The sequence below is a fragment of the Callithrix jacchus genome, chromosome 1 (assembly GCF_049354715.1).
Source record: "Callithrix jacchus isolate 240 chromosome 1, calJac240_pri, whole genome shotgun sequence".
Lineage (NCBI taxonomy): Eukaryota > Metazoa > Chordata > Mammalia > Primates > Cebidae > Callithrix > Callithrix jacchus.
In genome coordinates this window covers 210485304-210505842 of record NC_133502.1, presented here as the reverse complement: position 1 = coordinate 210505842, position 20539 = coordinate 210485304, and the positions used below count along the sequence as shown (strand labels likewise).

Genomic DNA, 20539 nt, shown 5'->3' with positions numbered 1-20539 from the left:
AAGTACCTGACCTCCCTGACCTTCAGCTTCCCCATCCTTGACGTTCAGAGGTTCGTGTTTGAAGTAGCTGCCTGTTGGAGAACGTCGATGATTCTACCTCTGATAGCAGTGGCGCTGAGCATTGTTGATGCTTGCCCTGTGCTAGGCTCTCACACCCCCGTGCCCATCCTGAGGCAGGTCCTGTTATCACTCCCATTCTACAGATGAGGAAACCGAGGTGCAGGAGGTTAAGCTGTATGTGCCCAACATCATAAAATTAAGAAGTAATTGGACAATGATTCAAATCTGGTCTTTAAGATGCCTTCTTTCCTACCAGAACTATGTATTGAGTGCATACTCTGTGCTGTGGGCCTGGGAGTCATTGGTGATCGGCCTGATAGGGTCCCTGCCCTTACAGGAAGTTTAGACTTGTGACAAATAATAAACAAGCAAGCACCAAATTAAGATCTAACTTGAGTACAGCAAATGCTCTGGAGGGCTAGTCCGTGGACAGCCAGGAGGTGGTGTGCTTGAGGACAAGTCATTTCTTTTCTTTCTTATTTATTTATTTATTTTTACAAGATGGAGTCTCACTCTGCCACCCAGGCTGGAATGCAGTGGCAGGATCTCAGCTCACTGCAACCTCTGCCTCCTGGGTTCAAGCGATTCTCCTGCCTCAGCCTCCTGAGTAACTGGGATTACAGGTATGTACCACCACACCTGGCTCATTTTTGTATTTTTTGTAGAGACGGGGTTTCAACGTGTTGGTCAGGCTGGTCTCGAACTCCTGACCTCAGGTGATCCACCCACCTCAGCCTCCCAAAGTGTTTGGATTATAGGCGTGAGCCACTGTGTCTGGCCCAGACTCCTGATTTCTGATGCAGCCAGACCACCTGGCCATCCCAGCACAAGCTGCGGCCTTTGTCTTTGTAGTCCCTCTCCCCTCCCCACTTATTTAAAATTGTGGATTCTAGGCTGGGTGCAGTGGCTCATGCCTGCAATCCCAGCACTTGGGAGGCTGAGGTGGGCGGATCACCTGAGGTCAGGAGGTCGAGACCAGCCTGGCCAACATGGCGAAACCCCGTCTCTACTAAAAACACAAAAGTTAGCCAGGACTGGTGGCACCTGCCTCTAATCCCAGCTACTTGGGAGGCTGAGGCAGGAGAATCGCTTGAACCTGGAAGGCAGAGGTTGCATTGAACCCAGATCTCACCACTGCAATCCGGCCTGGGTGACAGAGTGAGACTTTGTCTCAAAAATAAATAAATTAATTAATTAGTTAATTAAATAAAACTGTGGACTCTATATAGGGCATGGTGGCTTACACCTGTAATCCTAGTACTTTGAGAGGCTGAAGTGGAAGGATCTCTTGAGCCCAGAAGTTTGAGACCAACCTGGGCAACATAGTGAGACCCTATCTCTATTTAAAAATAAATACAAATAAAAATAAAACTGCGGACTCTAGCATGCAGGCATGGGGAAAAGTACACAGAGTACGTGCACGGAGTTCAATGTATGATCATGAAGCCAACACTCTAGTAACCCTCAGGTCCGGAAGGGGACGCCCCTGCCCCCCAGAGCCCTCCCAAATGTGCCCATAGTTGAGGGAATCTGTGGGGATAGCTCCCGTGTGAGGCCCCTGGGAAATAGGCCTCACCATACGGTGAGCTTGAGCCCTGCCCAACCCCAGGTTCACCAACCAGGCCAGTGCCCTCGTCGCCGCAGCACCCATTGGGCCAGCGAATGTCATTCCAAACGTGATGCCCAGGGCAATCCCCTCCCTCAGCGGTCGGGAATCTCCAAGTGGGGGCGGTCCCGGCCCCCTCAAAATATCGGGACACCCTTTGTGCAGGCCACTGATGTCGAACGCAAATCCTTTTCTAAACTCTTCAGAACAACACCAGCAGGCACAGGACTTGACCTCCGTCCCACCACCCAACAGGTACTAACCCCTGACATGGGACCCCAAGCCATCCCTATGGGCATTTTTGGCCCTCTTCCCTCGGGATATGTCGGTCTTATTTTAGGTCATAGTAACAGTTCCTTAAGAGGTCTACATGTGCTACCTGGAGTTGTTGATGCTGATTACTCGGGAGAAATTAAGGCGTTTGCTTGGTCACCTACAGGTGTTTTCACGCTGAGTCCTGAATTGTCCTTTGCATCCCTCAGACTGTCATCGTTTTGCCTTTAGCATACCATCCACTAATTTTGATCGACCGTATGAGCGGTCCGAGTGGATTGTGTTGCCTCAAGGTATGGCTAACAGCCCCACCTTGTGTCAGACCTTTGTGTCTAAAGCCATCCAACCCGTTCGTCAACAATTTTCTGATATTCAACTACTACATTATATGGATGACCTTTCTTAGCTGCTCCCACTGAGACCCTTCTTTATGAAGCCTTTGAATGTTTGCAACCCTTTTGACAAAAAACAACCTTGTTATGGCACCAGATAAGGTTCAGACTGCCACTCCCTACCACTACTTGAGAGAGCTTATTGAATCTAACCAAGTTTCCTTTAAGATTCCTATTCTCTCCACAGCAAATCTAACTACCCTGCATGATTTTCAGAAGTTTTTAGGAGATATTAACTGGATTCGTCCGAGCTTGAAGCTTACCACGGGACAATTAAAGCCCTTATTTGGCATCCTCAAAGGACCCTCTTTCAACTTCCCCTCGTTCTTTGACAGCTCCTGCCAAGGCGGCTTGACAATTAGTTCATGATGCCTTGTCCCAGCAAAAACTTTCTCGTATTAAGGACAACACCCGGTGGTGGTATTGTGTTCTTCCTACTGTTTATACTCCTACTGGGGTTTTTTGGCAACAGGGTATCCTGGAACGGCTTCATCTCCCTGCCAGTTGTGGGAAAGTTGTGACACCTTACTTTGAATTAGTCTCTGTTTTGGTAGCTAAGGGTCGTGTACGGGCTCTTTCCCTTTTTGGTGTTGACCCTCCTGAAATCATTGTTCCTTATTCTAGCCCTCAGCAACGGTGGCTTTGGCAGTTCTCCGACTCCTGGCAATTAGCCTTTGCTGGCTTTTCAGGTCAAATATTGTGCCATTATCCTGCTGATAAATTATTACATTTTTACTCCCAAAACTCCCTTATTTTTCCACAGCCCTGCCTCAAGTCACCGTTATCTGAAGCATTTTTAGCCTTTACTGACGGCTCCTCTTCTGGTATTGCCACAGGCACTGTTAACGCACACCCTTTTTTGTTTCAGACCCCAGAATGCTCCGCTCAGTGCGTGGAGCTCCTGGCAGCTCAACATGTCCTGTCTAATTGGGATGTCCCCTTGAATATTTACTCTGATAGTCAATATGTTGTTAATTTAGCCAAAATTTAGAGACAGCCCCTTTGTCCTTCTCTGACTCCTCTTCTATAATTCATCTTTTACTCCCTTTACAGCAGACACTTTACCGCCGATCCCATCCTTTTTTCATTGGTCATATCAGAGCCCATTCCTCCCTGCCAGGTCCTCTGAGGGCAACGCTCAGGCTGATCAACTCACTCAGTGTATTTTTCCTGTTCTGTCCCCTGTACAGAGGCCGAAGCCTCTCATGCCCTGCATCATCAGAATGCTCGCAGTCTGCGATTGCAATTTCAGATTACCAGAGAACAGGCCCCCCAAATTGTTAAACAATGCACATCTTGTTTGCCTTACTTGCCTGCTGCTCGCCAGTATGGGGTAAATCCCTGAGGACTGCAAGCTGGTCATGTATATCAGATGGATGTTACTCACTTTCCCCTCTTTGGTAAATTACAGTATGTACATGTTTCCATCGATACTTTTTCTCATTTTATAGTTGCTTCCGCCCATACTGGAGAAGCAGTTAAGGATGTCGTAGCACATTGCCTAACTGTTTTTTCTCTTATTGGCCCACCTAAGATCCTGAAGACAGACAATGGACCTGCTTATACGAGCAAAAGTTTCGCTTCCTTTTGCTCTCATTTTCAGATTTCTCACCATACGGGCATTCCTTTTAATCCTCAAGGCCAAGGAATCATCGAAAGAAGCCATGCTGTTTTGAAAAATTTATTACACAAATTAAAACATGGTCCAATTTCTGACTTATTACATAAAACCTCTCACACTTGGCTCAGACATGCTGCTTATGTTGTTAATTTCTTAACTTTAGATGCTGATGGACTCTCTGCAGCGGATCGCCATTGGCACCCTAATAATGTGTCCCATCCCCAGGTCTTGTGGAAAGATGTTCTTACTAATCAGTGGCATGGTCCAGATCCAGTCCTAATATGGGGACGAGGATATGTTTGTGTTTTTCCCAGGTCTGCTCCTTCTCCAATTTGGGTTCCTGAACGCCTGGTCAAGCATGAATTCCCCACCAGGCAGTGCAAACCACCTGCTACCCCGTCTTCATCGTCTCCGGCTGACGCCGCCCAACTCGCCAAGCAGTTCGATCAGCGAACTCTCAGACTCTGCAACGGGACAGCCCCCTGCCGATGTGGGCCCAGATGCACCGTCTAACTGCTGAAGCAGCTGCCCTGGTCGCATCTTCCGGACAATCCCGTTCTCCTACTGTTATTTTTATTGCTATAATGGCTATATTGTCTTGTCATTTGGCACAGGCCCTCCCTCTCCCTGATTCTCCTGTTTTGTGGGCTTACGTTCCCGATCCTCCTTTTCTTCGACCTGTTACCTGGAATGATCCCGCCTTCCCCGTCTACATTAATGATACTTCTATCCTTGGCTTCCCCTCTTCTCATATTACTCCTCAAGTTGCTACCTACACTTACTCTGCCCAGGCTGTTGCCCCTCCCATGTGCTTCTATGCCTCCAAAATCTGGGACCATGATTTCTCTGCCAATGTCTATTCCCCTCCTTCTATTCCTCTTTCTTTTTCTGGTCCTTATTGCTTCGATCTTGGAATTCGCCGACTTCATACCTTTTCTGCCCCCCCCACCTCTTCCCAGGTGAAACCATTTATTCTCGTGACTGGATACTCAACTATGTGGGAATTAGAGAAACTTACAACTTTTCCTCCACTCAGCGATTTTCGCTCATTGAGCACCGCCATTGTCGACCTTCTAACTCCTCTTTGGACCCCTCTCCACATTGGCAGTTCTGTTTTCCTAACCAAAAGCAAGCTCTTAATTATACCCTGCCTTCCGGTTTCTCCTTATTTGACTGGTCTGTTCCTCATCCTCTTGGTATTGCCTTAGCTCGTTATGAAACACCTGGTGGTTGGGGCACTCCTATTTACACTACCTTCTCTGGCAAAGCTTATACCTCTCTCTGGAAGCTGTTTATATCCTTATTTCCTACGTTTGTTCGTGCTGGTTCCCACAGTTTATCTTATCCCACTAGGCATACTATTTATACTCAATCTTGCGTCGCTTCTCCTTATGCTATTATTGCTGGTAATGTTTCCATTACCCGAGCTTCTGGCTCATATTCCATTTATTGTGAAAATTGTATTCTTACCAACTGCATTGATTCTTCCTTTTTTCGTGTTCATACCCTTCTTCTTGTGCACCAGCCCCCCTATATTATGTTACCCGTTAATGTTTTTGGACCTTGGTATGATGAAAAAGCCCTCCTTATTTTCCAACAAGTTCGTGATCTTATGATCCGCCCTAAACGTTTCCTTGGTATTCTCATTGCTAGCATTATTGCTGTTGTTTCAGTTGTGGTCACTGCTGCTACCGCGGCTGTTAGCCTTGCTCACAGTGTCCAAACTGCTACTTTATGTTAATCACCTTGCAAAGAATGTTTCTGTTACGATGGGAACTCAAATGGATATTGATAAGAAAATTGATGAAAAACTTAACGCTTTGGAACAAACTGTTACTATTCTTGGTGATAAACTTTATAATATTCAAAACCGCCTGGCCCTTCGTTGCCATGCTGATTATAAATATATTTGTGTTACTAATACTCCTTATAATGACACTAAATAGCAGTGACCTCTTGTTAAGGCCCATTTACAAGGAATTTGGACTCATGACAATTTATCTCTAGATGTTTTCAAGCTTCAGCAGGAAATTCATGCCATTGATTTTTCTCGTCAAAACCTGCCTGAGGATGACACAATTGCCCATGATATTGTGGACACCTTGTCTTCCTGGGTACGTGGAATTCATCTCCCGTCCTTTTCCTCTTTAATTGGTATTGGAGAGGTTTTACTCCTTCTTATAGTCCTTCTCCTCATACTCTTTCGCCTTGAGTTCTCCTCCCTTCAACAATTGCAGCTCAAGCTTTTTGAGTTGCATCTAAAAACAAAAGGGGGAACTGAGGGAATCTGTGGGGATCGATCCCATGTGAGGCCCCTGGGAAATGGGCCTCACCATACGGTGAGCTTGAGCCTGGACACACATCCCCGGTTGGGGGAGTCGAGCTGAGGGAAAGCAGCTATATGTTATTCAAAATAATTAACAGACATTACTTTATGGATATGAGGACTTGGAAGGCATTGTGTCCACTTTCGGCTTCTTATGGTTTATTGCTTGATTTTGGACCCTTGTTACCTTCATTGTAAAATATTAACTTAAGTATCTACACTTGGTAACTTACTTACCGTAACTTACTGGGTGTAACTGTAACTTACCGTAGCTTACAGGGCATAACTGTAACTTGCTTACAATTGTTAAGTACTTACTGGGCGTAACTTACTTGCTGGGTGTAACCTATTTACTGGGCTTAATTTACTTACTGGGCATAACTTGCTTACTGTAACTTAAGTACGTTGATCTGGCATAAACAACTTTAACTTCAGAAAAGTATATAATGAAACATATTGCAAAAATAAAATTGCTGCATGGGCATAGCGCATGTAGCCCTCCAGACCTCGCTCTTTTCTATCTCCTTTTTTTCCAGTGCACGCTCTCTTCCAGGTTTGGGAACCCTCTCGCTGGATGAGATTCCCGGGCTCGCGTTCAGTACACAACACTCTGTCATCCAGGCCAGAGTGCAACGGCACCACAGCTCACTGCAGTCTCAGCCTCCCAGCTCAGGTGATGCTCCCACCTCAGCCTCCCAAGTAGCTAGGACTACAGACATGCATCACTACACTCAGCTAATTTTTTTTTTTTTTTTGAGACAAAGTCTTACACTGTTGCCCAGGTTGGAGTGCAATGGCACGATCTCAGCTCACTGCAATCTCTGCCTCCTGGGTTCAAGTTCTTCTGCCTCGGCCTCCTAAGTACCTGGAAGTACAGGTATGCACTACCACACCTGGCTAATATTTATATTTTTAGTAGAGATGGGGCTGGTCTCAAACTCCTGACCTCATGATCCGCCTGCCTTGGCCTCCTACAGTGCTGGGATTACAGGCGTAAGCCACCATGCCTGGCTCCTAATCTTTGTATTTTTTGTAGCAATGGGGTTTCACTGTGCTGCCCAGGCTTGTCTCCAACTCCTGGGCCCAAGAGATCCAGGTGCCCCAGCTTCCCAAAGTGCTAGGATTACAGGCATGAGCCATTGTGTGCAACCTCAGTTCTTCTGGAGACACACATAGGAGTAAAACTGCTGGAGCATATGGCAACTCTGTTTAACATTTTGAGAGCCCAGTAAACTGATTGTCATAGCAGCTGCACCATTACATTCCCACCATCCCTGCACAGGATTCCAGTTTCTCCACATCCTCATCAATACTTGTCATTCCCCCACCAAAGCCCATGTAAGGAGCAGAAAGAGAGAGTCCTTGGGAACCGCAGAAAAACTATCCTTTGGGAAAAAGCAGTAAATTATATTAAAAACAAAACCTTTTCACTGTCCTCTTTTTTCACTATAGCCCTACTAGTCATTGAGAAGTGGCATCTCACTGTGACACTGATGAGCATCTCCCTAATGACTAATGATGTTGAGCGTCTTTTCCTGTTACTGGCCATTTGCATGTTTTCTTTGGAGAAATGGCTATTCAAGTCTTGTGTCCCCCCCCCCCTTTTTTTGGACAGTCTTACTCTGTCACCCAGGCTGGAGTGCAATGGTGCAATCTCAACTCACTGGAACCTCTGCCTCCCAGGTTCAAGTGATTCTCCTGCCTGAGCCTTCTGAGTAGCTGGGATTACAGGCACCTGCCACTACACCCAGATAATTTTTGTATTTTTAGTAGAGATTGGGTTTTACCAGGTTGGCCAGGGTGGTCTTGAACTCCTCACCTCAGGTGATCCACCCATCTCAGCCTCCCAAAGTGCTAAGATTACAGGTGTGAGAGCCAGTGCACCCGGCCATGCCCATTTTTTAATGAGGTTGCTTATTTTGTTGCATTTATTTGCAAATATTTCATCCCATTGTAGGTTGGCTTTTCACTCTCTTCATTTCAGGTCATAATGTTCTAAAATTGACTTGTGGTGATGATTGCACAACTATGAATATACAAAAATCCATTGAATTGGACACTTTAAATGGTTGGATTGTGCCAGGTGCGGTGGCTCATGCCTGTAATCCCAGCACTTTCGGAGGCTGAGGTGGGTGGATCACGAGGTCAAGAGATCGAGACCGTTCTGGTCGACAAGGTGAAACCCCGTTTCTACTAAAAAATACAAAAATTAGCTGGGCATGGTGGTGCATGCCTGTAGTCCCAGCTACTCAGGAGGCCGAGGCAGGAGAATTGCTTGAACTCAGAAGGCGGAGGTTTCGGTGAGCCGAGATCGCGCCATTGCACTCCAGTCTGGGTAACAACAGCGAAACTCCATCTCAAAAAAAAAAATAGTTGGATTGTATGCCATGCGAGTTATCTCAGTAAAAGGGCTAAAAAAGTTAGCAGGGCATGGTCGTGCAGACCTGTAATCCCAGCTACTTGGCTACTTGGGAGGCTGAGACAAGAGGATCACATAATCCCAAGAGTTTGAGTGTACTATAATCATGCCACTGCTCTGTAGCCTGGGTGACAGAACAAAACCCTATCTAAAAAATTTTTTAAAAGACAATTTGGAGGCCAGGAGCAGTGGCTCATGCTTGTAATCTCAGCACTTTGGGAGGCCAAGGTGGGCAAATCACCTGAGGTCAGGAGTTCAAGGAGGAGCCAGCCTGGCCAACATGGTAAAACCTCATCTCTACTAAAAAAACAATAATTACCCGGGTGTGGTGGTGGGTGCCTGTAGTCCCAGCTACTGAGAGGCTGAGACAGGAGAATCACTTGAACCCAGGAGGCAGAGGTTGCACTGAACCAAGATCATGCCATTGCACTCTAGCCTGGCGACAGAACAAGACTCAATCTCAGAAAAACATACACACACACACACACACACACACACACACACATCATCATACAGCTACCCCACAGTTGATGGTATCATTTCCTAGCTGTTGGGCCTTTAAGTGTTTTTTTCTGATTTCTTGCTGTTCTTTTTTTTTTGAGACAGAGTCTTGCCCTGTTGCCCAGAGTACAGTGGCGAAATCTCAGCTCACTGCAACCTCTGCTCCCAAGTTCAAGTGATTCTTATGTCTAAGCCTCCCAAGTAGCTGGGACCACAGGTGCATGCCATCACACCCAGCTGATTTTTATTTTTATTTTTATCTTTTTTTTTTTGAGATGGAGTTTCACTGTTGTTACCCAGACTGGAGTGCAATGGCACGATCTCGGCTCACTGCAACCTCCTCCTCCTGGGTTCAAGCAATTCTCCTGCCTCAGCCTCCCGAGTAGCTGGGACTACAAGCGCGCACCACCATGCCCAGCTAATTTTTGTATTTTTAGTAGACATGGGGTTTCACCTTGTTGACCGGGATGGTCTCGATCTCCTGACCTCGTGATCCACCTGCCTTGGCCTCCCAAAGTGCTGGGATTATAGACATGAGCCACCGTGCCCGGCCCATCTATTTATTTTTTTGAGACAGAGTTTCACTCTTGTTGCCCAGGCTAGAGTACAATGGCATGATCTCGGCTCACTGCAACCTCCACCTCCAGGTTCAAGCGATTCCCCTCAGCCTTCTGAGTAGCTGGGATTATAAACACGTGCCACCATGCCTGGCTAATTATTCTATTTTTAGTAGCAACAGGGTTTCATCACATTGGTCAGGCTGCTCTCGAACTCCTGATTTCAGGTGATCCACCCACCTGGGCCTCCCAAAGTGCTGGAATTACAGGCATGAGCCACTGCACCTGGCCTAATCTTTGTATTTTTAGTAGAGGGGGTTTTGCCATGTTGGCCAGGCTGGTCTCAAACTCCTGATCTCAAGTAATCCACCTGCCTCAGTCTTCCAAAGTGCTGGGATTATAGGCATGAGCCACTGTGCCCAGCCTGATTTCTCACCGTTCTAAACACTAGGAAAGGGGTTCGGCTTTTCCTGCACCCCTGTTTAGAGTCATTCCTGGAAGTGGAAAGGACGTTATAATGAAAAATTTTTACAGTACTCTGTGTACTGCCCCTTCCCTTGAGTTAGAGCCAGGATGGTGTCTGGCCCTGGGGAGGCGCAGAGGCATGCTTACCAGGGGAATCCAGAGCAACGGAACTTGAATGTGCTGATTCCAGCCACACATGAGAAATGGAAGCCTCCGGAGTTGAGAACCAAGGGAGTCAGTCAACTATGTGGCTGCAGGACAGGGTAGAGAGGGGATGTCAGTCCCAGGCCCCTCCACACCTCATGTGCAATTCTACAGCATGGACACAGGCACTGCCCACCTCTGAGCCCAGACCCTTCCCCTGTAAAATGAGAATAAGCACTCAGAATGGTTGTGAGGATTAACTAACAGATTGAGAAGAAATTGTGGCCAAGCATGGCACACGGGACACTCCCAAAATTCTTTTTCATTCCCCTCAAGCCCAGAGTAAATCCCTTCCACCTCTTTGTGTTTCATGACAGGCCATTCCTGTTTAATTTCACTTCACATCTGGAAATTGTCCAAATTCTCCACCTGGAGAATAGAAAGGAAATCTCAGGACGAGTTTGGGGGCCTCACTTGAAGAAAGTACCTTATAGAAGAGCCATGAGAATGACGTGGCTTTCATTCACTCAGCAGATACATTGGAACCATCTCTTGGGCCCACCTTGAGCATGGTTAGGGGTACAGGAGATGGGTTTGGGGGCTGGGAACTAAGGAACTAACCCAGCCTGGGGGATGGAGGACTGCCTGGAGGAGAAGGCCAGACCTGAATGAATCACTCAGGCTAAGTGGGGAGTCAGGAGGTGCAGGCAGTTAGGAAACGCACTGCAGGCAGAGGGCAGCATGGGGAGCCATATCCATGGGGAGAGGCAGGAGTGGCGCTGGAGATGTGGGTGGGGCCCCCTCATTTTCTACCTGTCCTTTGGGAGCCCCAGGATCCTTTCTGGTGCACCTGGGGCTGCCTTGTTCGCCTAAATCCAAGAAGGTGGAGCCCCTTGGTGCCATGAACCCCTTCCCGATGCCTAAACCAGAACAAACCCCATTTATCTTCTTTATCCGCCAAGACCCTGTCTGCAGAGGGTTCTGCTGCTTAAAAGCAGAGAGCTGGCCAGGTGCGGTGGCTCAAGCCTGTAATCCCAGCACTTTAGGAGGCCGAGGCAGGTGGATCACAAGGTCAAGAGATCGAGACCATCCTGGTCAACCTGGTGAAACCCCGTCTCTACTAAAAAATACAAAAAAAAAAAAAAAATTAGCTGGGCATGGTGGCGCATGCCTGTAATCCTAGCTTCTCGGGAGGCTGAGGCAGGAGAACTGCCTGAACCCAGGAGGTGGAGGTTGCAGTGAGCCAAGATTGTGCCATTGCACTCCAGCCTGGATAACAAGAGCGAAACTCTGTCTCAAAAAAAAAAGCAGAGAGCTGAGAGCCACTGGATCGTTCTGAGCAGGGGGCACCCAGGACTGCCTGGAGTGGGGGAGGCTCTCACTGACAGATGTGCAGGGCAGCAGAGGGAGGGGACCAAAGACCCTTGGCAGAGTATAGACAGGGGGTGACGGGGTTGCCACAGAGACCACAGTGGTGGTAGGTGGTGGCAGTGGCAGAGGTGGAAGCGGGGTTGGTAGCAAGCACAGGCAGGTCAACTGGTCCTCTTAAGAGGATGGGTTCTGCTTTCTTCTGTGTTGGCTTCTTCCCCTCTTCTTGAGGTCTGCAACATGCCCAGGCTGGAGTACAATGGCACCATCTCGGCTCACTGCAACCTCTGCCTGCTGGGATTACAGGTGCCCAGCACCACACCTGTTCAAGACTGAAAATGAAGCTTGTTTATTTCCAAGTCGTGTGCTTTGATCCCCACTATCAGTCATCCCTTCCCAGCCCCTGCTGTGTGCAGGGACATGCCTAGGCAGCCAAGTCTGCTCATCCTGGGACCTGGCAGCTGCCCTGGAAAAGAAGTGTTGGCAGAGCAGCGCCCACCCTCTCCTGCTGACCCTTCCTTCACCCAAAAACCAGGAAGGCATGAAGTTCCCCAAAGTCTCCACCAAGAGCCTGGAGGTGGGAGGGCTTTCCTGGTCCCCTGGCTGGGCCAGAGCTGCCTTTGAAACACAGGATAGCTCCAGGTCGTCTCCTGCTCAGACTGCACGCTCCTGGGGGCAGGACGCCATCCTCTCCTACCCTGAAAACGCTGCTGTCGGGGGTCTGGCCAAGCTCACCTTCCTTCCAGGAGGGCCATCTCCAGAGTGCTGTGGCCACACTCGTGCCACCCCTCCCACCACAGCAGGAGCTGCAGCTGCATCCACTGTTGGGTTGGCCAGCTCAGTGCCCACCCTCACCTGGCAGCACAGTCCTTTCAGTCCCATAGCCCCACTTCCTTGGCAATAATCTCAACCCCTTCCTACCTCAGAAAGCAGGAACTTTGCCAGGAAGCTGGGGGATCAACCAGGCCAAGGAACGGGACAGTGTGTCAAACAAGGAGAGCTGAGGTCCAGAATGTCCAGGGCCAGAATGGACATTGCTGGCCCCAAGGCTGACAGCATCCTGGACAGGACAGTGGGCCCAGATTCATGGAGAAGGGGACACAGTGATGAACAACTGACAAACACAGGAATAATAAATTTATTATAACAATCACAGATGGTAGGGTAGTGCACATAAAAAGGGGGACCTCTTCTCACCAGAGGGCTGCTGGCCAGTGCCCAGAGTGGCAGGCAACACAGGGAGGCACTCCCTGCATGGCCCTGGCCCGCTGACAGGCCCGCTCTCTCTGGGTGGCGCAGTGTGTGGTGCTCTGAGGATGCAGGTCCTGAGGGTCTTGCTCTTCATCCTTCGCAGTGGGGACACAGCCCTCATGTGAGTGGCACAGAGGTGCTGGGAACAGGATCCCCGACGTCCCTGCTCCCAGGGTGCCCACAGTGCTTAGCAGGAATGCCATGAGGGCTGAGGCCCAGCTGGTGGCGGGGAGCCATCAGCACCCATGGGCCAGCCCTCCCTCCAAAAGGCAGCCTGTTGCCCTGGACTCAGAGGCTTCCCCGGGGGTGTGCCCCACTTGCCAAAAGCAGCGTAGCCTAAACTCAAAACTGACCAGAGAATCCCATGTGCGTTTTAAGGGTTTCCTACGTCCTCTGTGTTCTCCTATACAAACAAGCAGGGGTGTGTCTAGCGCACACAAGACGCTCTAAGAACAACCTGAGTGCACCCTCACGCTGCTGCGATGGACCTGGACCCTGGACAGGCCACAGTGAGAGCAACCCAAGGATCATATCTGGCTCCCTAGAAGAAGTCACATGGAGGGCCTTCTCTGAGAAGTCAGCCAACACCCCCTAAGCAGCCCGCTCCACTGCTCCCATCTCAGTTCTGTACAGGTGTGGAATTTCATTTGGCAGGTCCCCAAGGGAGAAGATAAAAGCAGGAAAGCTAACTTAACCCCAGGCTCTCTAAGGAAGCCAACACCTAGAAGTGTCTGAGAGGAGGCGTTGTGTCCTTGCCCCCAATGAGGCCACGGGCCATCCCTGCAGTCTTGGCTAGGCAGCTGAGAGGCAGGCCTGGTGGACACTCTGGGCCCAGGTGTTGAGCAAGGCAGTGACCGAGTGCTTGTCCGGGAGCTGCAGCAGCCTGGATGTCATGCAGCGGTGCACTGACTGGAGGAAGGGGTTGGCATCTGCAACAGAACAGCAGGCGTGAGCCTAAGGTGGCCAACGCTGCACCCACACCCCACGCACTCAGCAATGCTCTGGGAAAGGGAGGCCCCAGCCTTGGGCCGAAGCACAGGAAGGTGATGTCCTGCACACTGCCCGGCCTTCAGGCTCTCCTCCCAGAGCCTCAATGTCAGTGAAGAACTGAATCCCAACAGGATCTAGAGCCCAAGGCTCTGCCTCTAACAACCCTGGGGACCCAGCCCAGCTCTGCTGTGTGCCACCTCCGGGCTCAGACTGCCCCCTGCCACTGTGGTCTCTGGAGCCACAATACCCAGATGGGGCCCGGTAAGGCCAAGCTACTGGTGGGATCCATGATCCCCACCAAGCTCCCCAGTGGCCTCTGGGAAGAGCAGGGTCTGTCCTTGAGCTGTGGGCTTACTCAACCCTTACCCACTGAATATGACCACCCTGGACAGCTGACCTGACACAAGATGAAGGGGCTGAAGGGACACAGTGGGAGCAGAGACCTTCTTTCTCAGATGACCACTGCATAACCCGCTTCTGTCTGTGCAGGGGGAGCCAGAAGACGGGAGAGAGGGGCTTGAGCTAGGGAGGGGCAGGAGTGCAGAGGCTGTCCATGCTGCACTGGAGGCCTGGTTTTCCACAATGACCCCTGCCTGCCCTGGGCCTCCAGACAGCTCCTCTGGGTCTACCCACCGTATTGCCACTGCCGGTCAATCCACAGCGGGCTTTGGGCAGGATAGTCAGCAGGCACACTGAGCTCCAGTGGTGGCACACTCGGGAGGTCCTTGTCATCTGCAACACAGAAGGCTGAATCTGTGACCTGGACAAGCCCCGGCCTGCCGTGCCTCAAAGCCCTGCTCTGGAACAGGACTTTTCACATCCTGGAAGGTTCTGGTGAGGCTTGCAGCAAAGTTTGGAGTTCTCTCTGACTCTCAGATTTCCAAACGTGAAACCTAGACTGCCTGTGTAGATGGGTGTCTGGAGGTCCTGCCTACCACCTCCCCAAGGGCCCCAGGCAAGCAGAGCCACATGTGTGTTGAGGAGGTGAGGGTGTGCGGGCTCTGGCAGCGGGGACTGAGGCATGCCCAGGCCATGTGTGAGGACACAGTGGGCCTGGCAGGACATGAACACAGGGTGGGTTCTGGGCACTGTGCCCTCTGGCTCTGACGGGGCTGTGGTCATGGCTTGCTCTCCCATGCCAGCCGTGGCCCTCCTGGACACTCACCCAGTTTGCAGATCAGGTGGACAGTGCCATTGTTGCTGCAGTGAGAAGGGTCCAGGTTTACCAAGAACTTGGGGTCCAGCCTGGCTACCTCACCCTGGAGCACGCTGGGGATGCTCTGCCGCTCATCATCCTCAAGCCTCCGCTTCCGGGTGCACACCACTGGGGCCCTGGGGGAGGCAGAACGGTGACCACACTGGGCATACATGGCCCAGGGCTGGCCGCCCTCCGCAAAGCCCAGCCCAGCTGGACGTACGTGATGGGTGGGCCGTGAATGGCGGTCATGGCCGGAACGAACGTGCGGTACAGGGAATGGTTGAAGACGGGTGAGCGGATGTTGGCCAGGACGGCATCCAGGAGCGGCTGGCATAGGTACTGCTGTTTGGTCGGTGGCACCGGGGGTGGTGGGGGAGTGGGCTGGAGGCAGAATGGGCATGGTCAGCAGCCTGGGACCTGAGGATTCCCCATTTAGGGGGCTTCCCATCCCAGCACCATCGTCACTCACAGCCAGATTCCCAAGGCCTCTCTCACAGCCTCCACCCTTGTGCAGACAATGTTGGCTGATCCTGGGAATAATCCCCTACCCCCACAGCCTCCCCAGAGTCCCTGCCCCCTGTGCACCAGGTGGTAGAGCCACCCATAGGGGCCGTAGACAGAGGGTGACTTATCCCACATTCCAACCCAGGACAGCAGACCTGGCCTGGAAGCCTGGTGGGCAGGGTCCAAGGTCAGGCCAAGCCCCCACCCAGTCACCCTGATCTTGAAGGCCCCTCCCAGTGGCGCTCCCAGAAGCTCTTTGGGGAGCCCTGGTTCCCCCAGGGGTGCCTGGCAGCCCACTCACCACTGCCATGTCATTCTTGAGTTTCTCCAGGGCAATCTCACACTTTTGTAAGGTCTTCAGGGGACACCTGCAGAGAGAGGGGACTTGGGCTGACCTCTGTGCTGGAAGGGTGGGAGAAATGGCAACTCTCAGGCTTGGATCTGGGATCCCAACCACTGCCACTGGGCCTCGGCCATCTTAGAAACCTCTGCAGGAGCAGCTGACCAGCTGTTCCCAGACCCAGAGTCTAAGGCAGGCAGCCCTCACCCCCAGGAGCTACTTGCCTCTGGTTAGCAGAGTGAGGCCATGGGTCAAGAGAAGGGGCAGTGGCCAGGCCTCTGACCAGGCTGGGGAAGGCCTCATTCTCATGTAAGCCAGTCCCTGCCCTGTTCAGCCCTATAACCCTAACAAAGGATCAACTCACAGAGGCTTGGAGGACCACCCAATAGTGACTGGCATTCTATTCAGACAAGCAGAACTAGAGACCGTTCTAGACAGGGGTGGGGAAGAGCCAGAGTTGAGATGAGAGGGAGGTATATGCCAATGCCCATGCTGTTGTGAGGTGCTGGCCAAGCTCTGATCCTCACAGCAGGCCATGGCCGGTGGGCCTGCCTTCCACCTGCTTCCTACCAGCACCATCTTGTTTCATTTTCATGACAGCACACACGGGCTACAAATGGGGTAACTGAGATGCAGTCACCTGCCCATGGTCACTGGCAAGTCAGAGGCAGAAGTCCAGGGCAGCCTCAGGCCCACCATGGCCAGCTAATGGTCAGGCCATTGCAAGCTGGGCCCCTGGCTGCTGGCTGGATGAGTTCTGGCTCTGATGGCCCAGTATGAGGACTGCAGCAGCAGCCAGGAGTAGGGCAAAGGCTGGGCACCAGCTAAGAGGAAGCCTGGGCTAGAAGCCCCAGCACACACCAGAGTGGGGCCTTGGAGGCCTCTGGCAAGGGCCCAAAGAGCTGCCGGTGCCCTTGCTAAACCCACATCATTACCAAGTATCCATCCATGCCTGGGCCACCCATGACCCTGTGGACCCTCCAGTGGCTGTGGGCAAAGCTTACCGTTTCGAAGGGTCTGTCAGAATGTCCAGAAGGCTCTTCATCTTACTCAGGTCCTTTTTTCTGTCTGGACAGAAGAGGGTACACTAAGACGCAAGCCCCAATGTATCCCCAGGGTGCCAGCCCCTGCCCTGGCCCCAGCCCACCTTCGTTCTTGTCGATCTTGTTGATCATGCGGCGCAGGGGCTCGATGTACTTGGACAGCTGCTTCAGCTTGTCCAGGTACTGCTGCTCCTCAGCCTGACTGGAGCCAGCTGGGCTCATGACAGAGCTGGGGTTCACTGCAGGACACAGGCGGGTGAGGCCACAGCCCTCGACCCTCAGTTGGGGAGCTTGAGCTCTGAGGGCCCCAGAACTCGCACACCCGTTACAGGCTGAGGCCTCATAAAGGTGAGGAGTGATCTCAGCACCTCAACCTGCCAGGCCGAGTACAGGTCACATGATGGGGCCATAGACCCCAGGCCCAACTTACCAGGTGTGTTTAAAGGTCCAGGTGAGGGAACACTGAAGTTCTGTGGGGTCCGTGCTGTCACTGGGCTCTGGGAGGGCTGTGGTGAGGGGCTGGGCAGGAAGCTACTGGGGGATGGGGCAGGGCCGGAGCTGCAGCCAAGTGAAAGAAACATGTGAGCCGGATCCAGGCAGGGCAGCCTCAAAGGGCCAGGCGGGGAGGGCACCCCAGGCCAGGCCTACCTGACGTTGGAGTTGGGCTGTGAGCCAGGCTGGCCAGGCTGCGGGGACGGCTGAGGGGGAGGGGGCATCGACTGCGGGGTCTGCACCTGCTGGCCCGGCGATGGCGAGGACAGCATGGGGAGGCTGCTCTGGCTGACCTGGAAGCGGAGGGGCTCAGCCGGCGCGATACCACACGCCCGCCCGCCTCCACACCACCTGCCCACCGCACGCACAGGCTCGTCCTCCCGCACAGCCTCACCACACACCTGTGTCTTCATCCAGATGCCACCTGGACACACACACAGGCACACTCCCCCAGCCTGGCACACAGCATGAGGTGACCAAGAGGCTGGCAGGGGGACCCAAGCAGGGAAGCCCTTGCTCCTTGACCAGGGGCCCACAAGGACATAGGCTTTGGGGCTGTGACGTGGGAGTGTAAGGAAAAGGGCAGTCTGGGAGGCAATACCCTTGGCCTGGCCTTCCCTGCCACGCCTGTCTATGCTATGACACGCTGCTCTGTGGGTTGGTGAGGACCCTGCTCTGCTGACCAGTGGGACCGTCTTCCCGCATGCTTCCACGAGCCCCTACAGCCCCCAGGCTGACTGCACCAAGGAAAAGCCCAGTGGCCATGGCCATCTGTTGTGGTTAAACATGCAGTTGCAGGGCTGGTCCCACGCTGTCCCACCTGGACCTACTTAATTGGAGCAAGGTGGACCAGGGAGCCACCCACACACCTATGGTGGCACTTGCATCAGCCCACATGAGCGCACCTAGGAGAGGTGAGCTACTCAGTGCCAAAGACACCTGGACCCAGAGCTTGGTTCTGCCATGCAGGTGTGCACCTGAGTCCTCTGAGGCCCTGTGTGTCTGCAGAGTCTGCAGAGCAAGGCTGCTGCTCTGCTCCCCAGGCCTTGCTGGGCCCAACACAAATAAGATCGACCACCCCAGTGTCCACACCAGGGATACCACTGTCTTCATCTGTAAACTCTAGGGATGAAACCACACCACTCAGGCACCAGAGACAAGCATGTGTGAAACACCCACACCCTCCTGGGGTAGAGCACAGATGGCGGCTTTGACGGGGAGGACAGCTGTCTGCCAGCCCTGGGCGTCTGTCCTCCCCTACAGGGACTCTCAACAGAGGGCTGCCTTGCCCAGTGCTGGTAATGGTGGCATGAAGTCCCAACCCCTTGCCACACTGGGGGCACCCTGAAGGCCCCCAAGGGCCTCTGGTGGCATTTCCCACACCCTAGTCAACCCCCTGCATGCCAAGCATCCCCTTATAACCTGCTTCCTAGGAGCTCAGCCCCCGGACCATCCATTTCTGTAGACCAACTCAGTGCTTCTCCAGGGGCACTCTGGACATGAAAGCCTGCCTAGGGCCACGGCTCACACCACCCCAAGCACCTCTGCCACAGTGCTGTGAGTACTGGGATAGGACTGCTACTTTCTCAGCTCCTCAAATTGGGGCCCAGGCCCAGAGCCCACAAACAGAATGCCCTCCTCCCCACCCCACCAGGCAGTGGAAGGCAGGGTGGCTATGCCCTTTCAGCACCACCTGGACCAAGCTCCTATCCAAAGTGAAATGCTCTGTCTTGCCTGTTCCATGGGGTGTGCCTGACAGCACTGCACAGGATGCTGGGTGCAGGCTGCTCCTGAGCCACATGTGCTGGGAGACCAAGGGGTGGAGGGCTAAGGCACAGGGTGTGACCAGAGCAGGGCACTTTCAGCACAGCTGGGTCAGAGGTCCCTATGCAAAGCCACTGGCCCAGTGGTCATCAACTGATGGAATGAACTGTTCCCACTGCTTTGTGGTCAAGACATTCCTGCCTGGGAGAGGAGGGGCAGAGTGCAGGAGCCCCTAGCCTTGGCCTGCCGGGCCTCATCACTCTACAGAGTGAAGCAAAATGGCTCAAAGTGATTCTCACTGAGGTTAGCAAGGTCAGAAACGGGAACCGGTGTTACTTCATTTGCTAAATACTGAGTTGAACAAGTACAGCAGGTTTCTCACACCCAAGTACTGTGCATTCATGGTGCTGGGGTGCACAGAACCCTGGCTGAAGGGGAGTGAGGGCATGTCCCAGACACTGGAACACATGTTCTAGACTCATCCAGGTGTCAACAAAATCCTAAGGCCAGAAAATTCCATAGAGAACCACAGACGGCACCGGGGAGTGGGAAGCAAAGACTCTGGGGCCCCATGCCCAGCCCAATCCTGTGGAGCACAGCCTGCCCTGTGGTGGGGTCCCTCCTAAAGCCCCCAGCAGCCCCGTCACCGCTTTCCCTTTCCCTGAACCATGCCTAACTTGCTGCTGCTCTCTACCTGTACCCCAGAAAGCTGTCTCACAGCTCACCCCTCTTCCTGCTTGCACCCCTCCCCTTGCCTCTCCCTGACCACCTCTTTCAGAAAGGCACCTGTGCTTGAGCAGGTGCCCCTTCTAGGAGACGGTCAGCTCTTGTCTACTGCCTAAAGCTCGGTGCTTCTCTGAGGAGCAAGGCAGCTGCAGGCTGGGCAGAGGCCATAGCAGGGAAGGCAACCACACAGCCTTCACTGCCACCCGAGAGTTCTCATCTGCTCTTGAACCTCAGGAAGCCCAGCACCCACTCAGGACCTGAAGCAGCAGTCTCATCACCCACACCCTTGGGGCCACCAGGCACCCACCCAGCACTTAGGTCTATCTCAGCTCTTCAGCTGCCCCAGCAGCCAGCAGAGCCCTGAGGATGGGAGGCAGGGAGACTTCCAGTGGGAAGAAAAACAAAGGGCACCCTTTCATTTCCAAGACCATGAGAGCAGGAAACCAGGCCCTGTGCCCAGGTGTCAATGGAGGGCAGTCCGAGTACAGCACCTGGGATG

General features: G+C 52.4%; 1 protein-coding gene across 17 annotated transcripts in view; it reads right to left on the bottom strand.

Annotated features, from left to right (window-relative positions):
• Positions 1-12852: 12852 nt before the first annotated feature.
• The window catches only part of MED15 (mediator complex subunit 15), an 85099-nt gene continuing 77412 nt past the window's right edge, over positions 12853-20539 (bottom strand). For all 17 annotated transcript variants that reach the window (XM_078341284.1, XM_008990220.4, XM_008990222.4 and 14 more), the window contains 9 exons: positions 17707-17843; positions 17489-17616; positions 17163-17297; positions 17020-17083; positions 15977-16043; positions 15392-15552; positions 15139-15305; positions 14607-14705; positions 12853-13912 (listed from right to left, as the gene is read on the bottom strand). In XM_078341284.1, coding sequence (XP_078197410.1) covers positions 13776-13912; positions 14607-14705; positions 15139-15305; positions 15392-15552; positions 15977-16043; positions 17020-17083; positions 17163-17297; positions 17489-17616; positions 17707-17843 — 1095 coding nt within the window. In that variant the 3' untranslated portion in view covers positions 12853-13775. The remainder of the gene's footprint in view (positions 13913-14606; positions 14706-15138; positions 15306-15391; positions 15553-15976; positions 16044-17019; positions 17084-17162; positions 17298-17488; positions 17617-17706; positions 17844-20539) is intronic.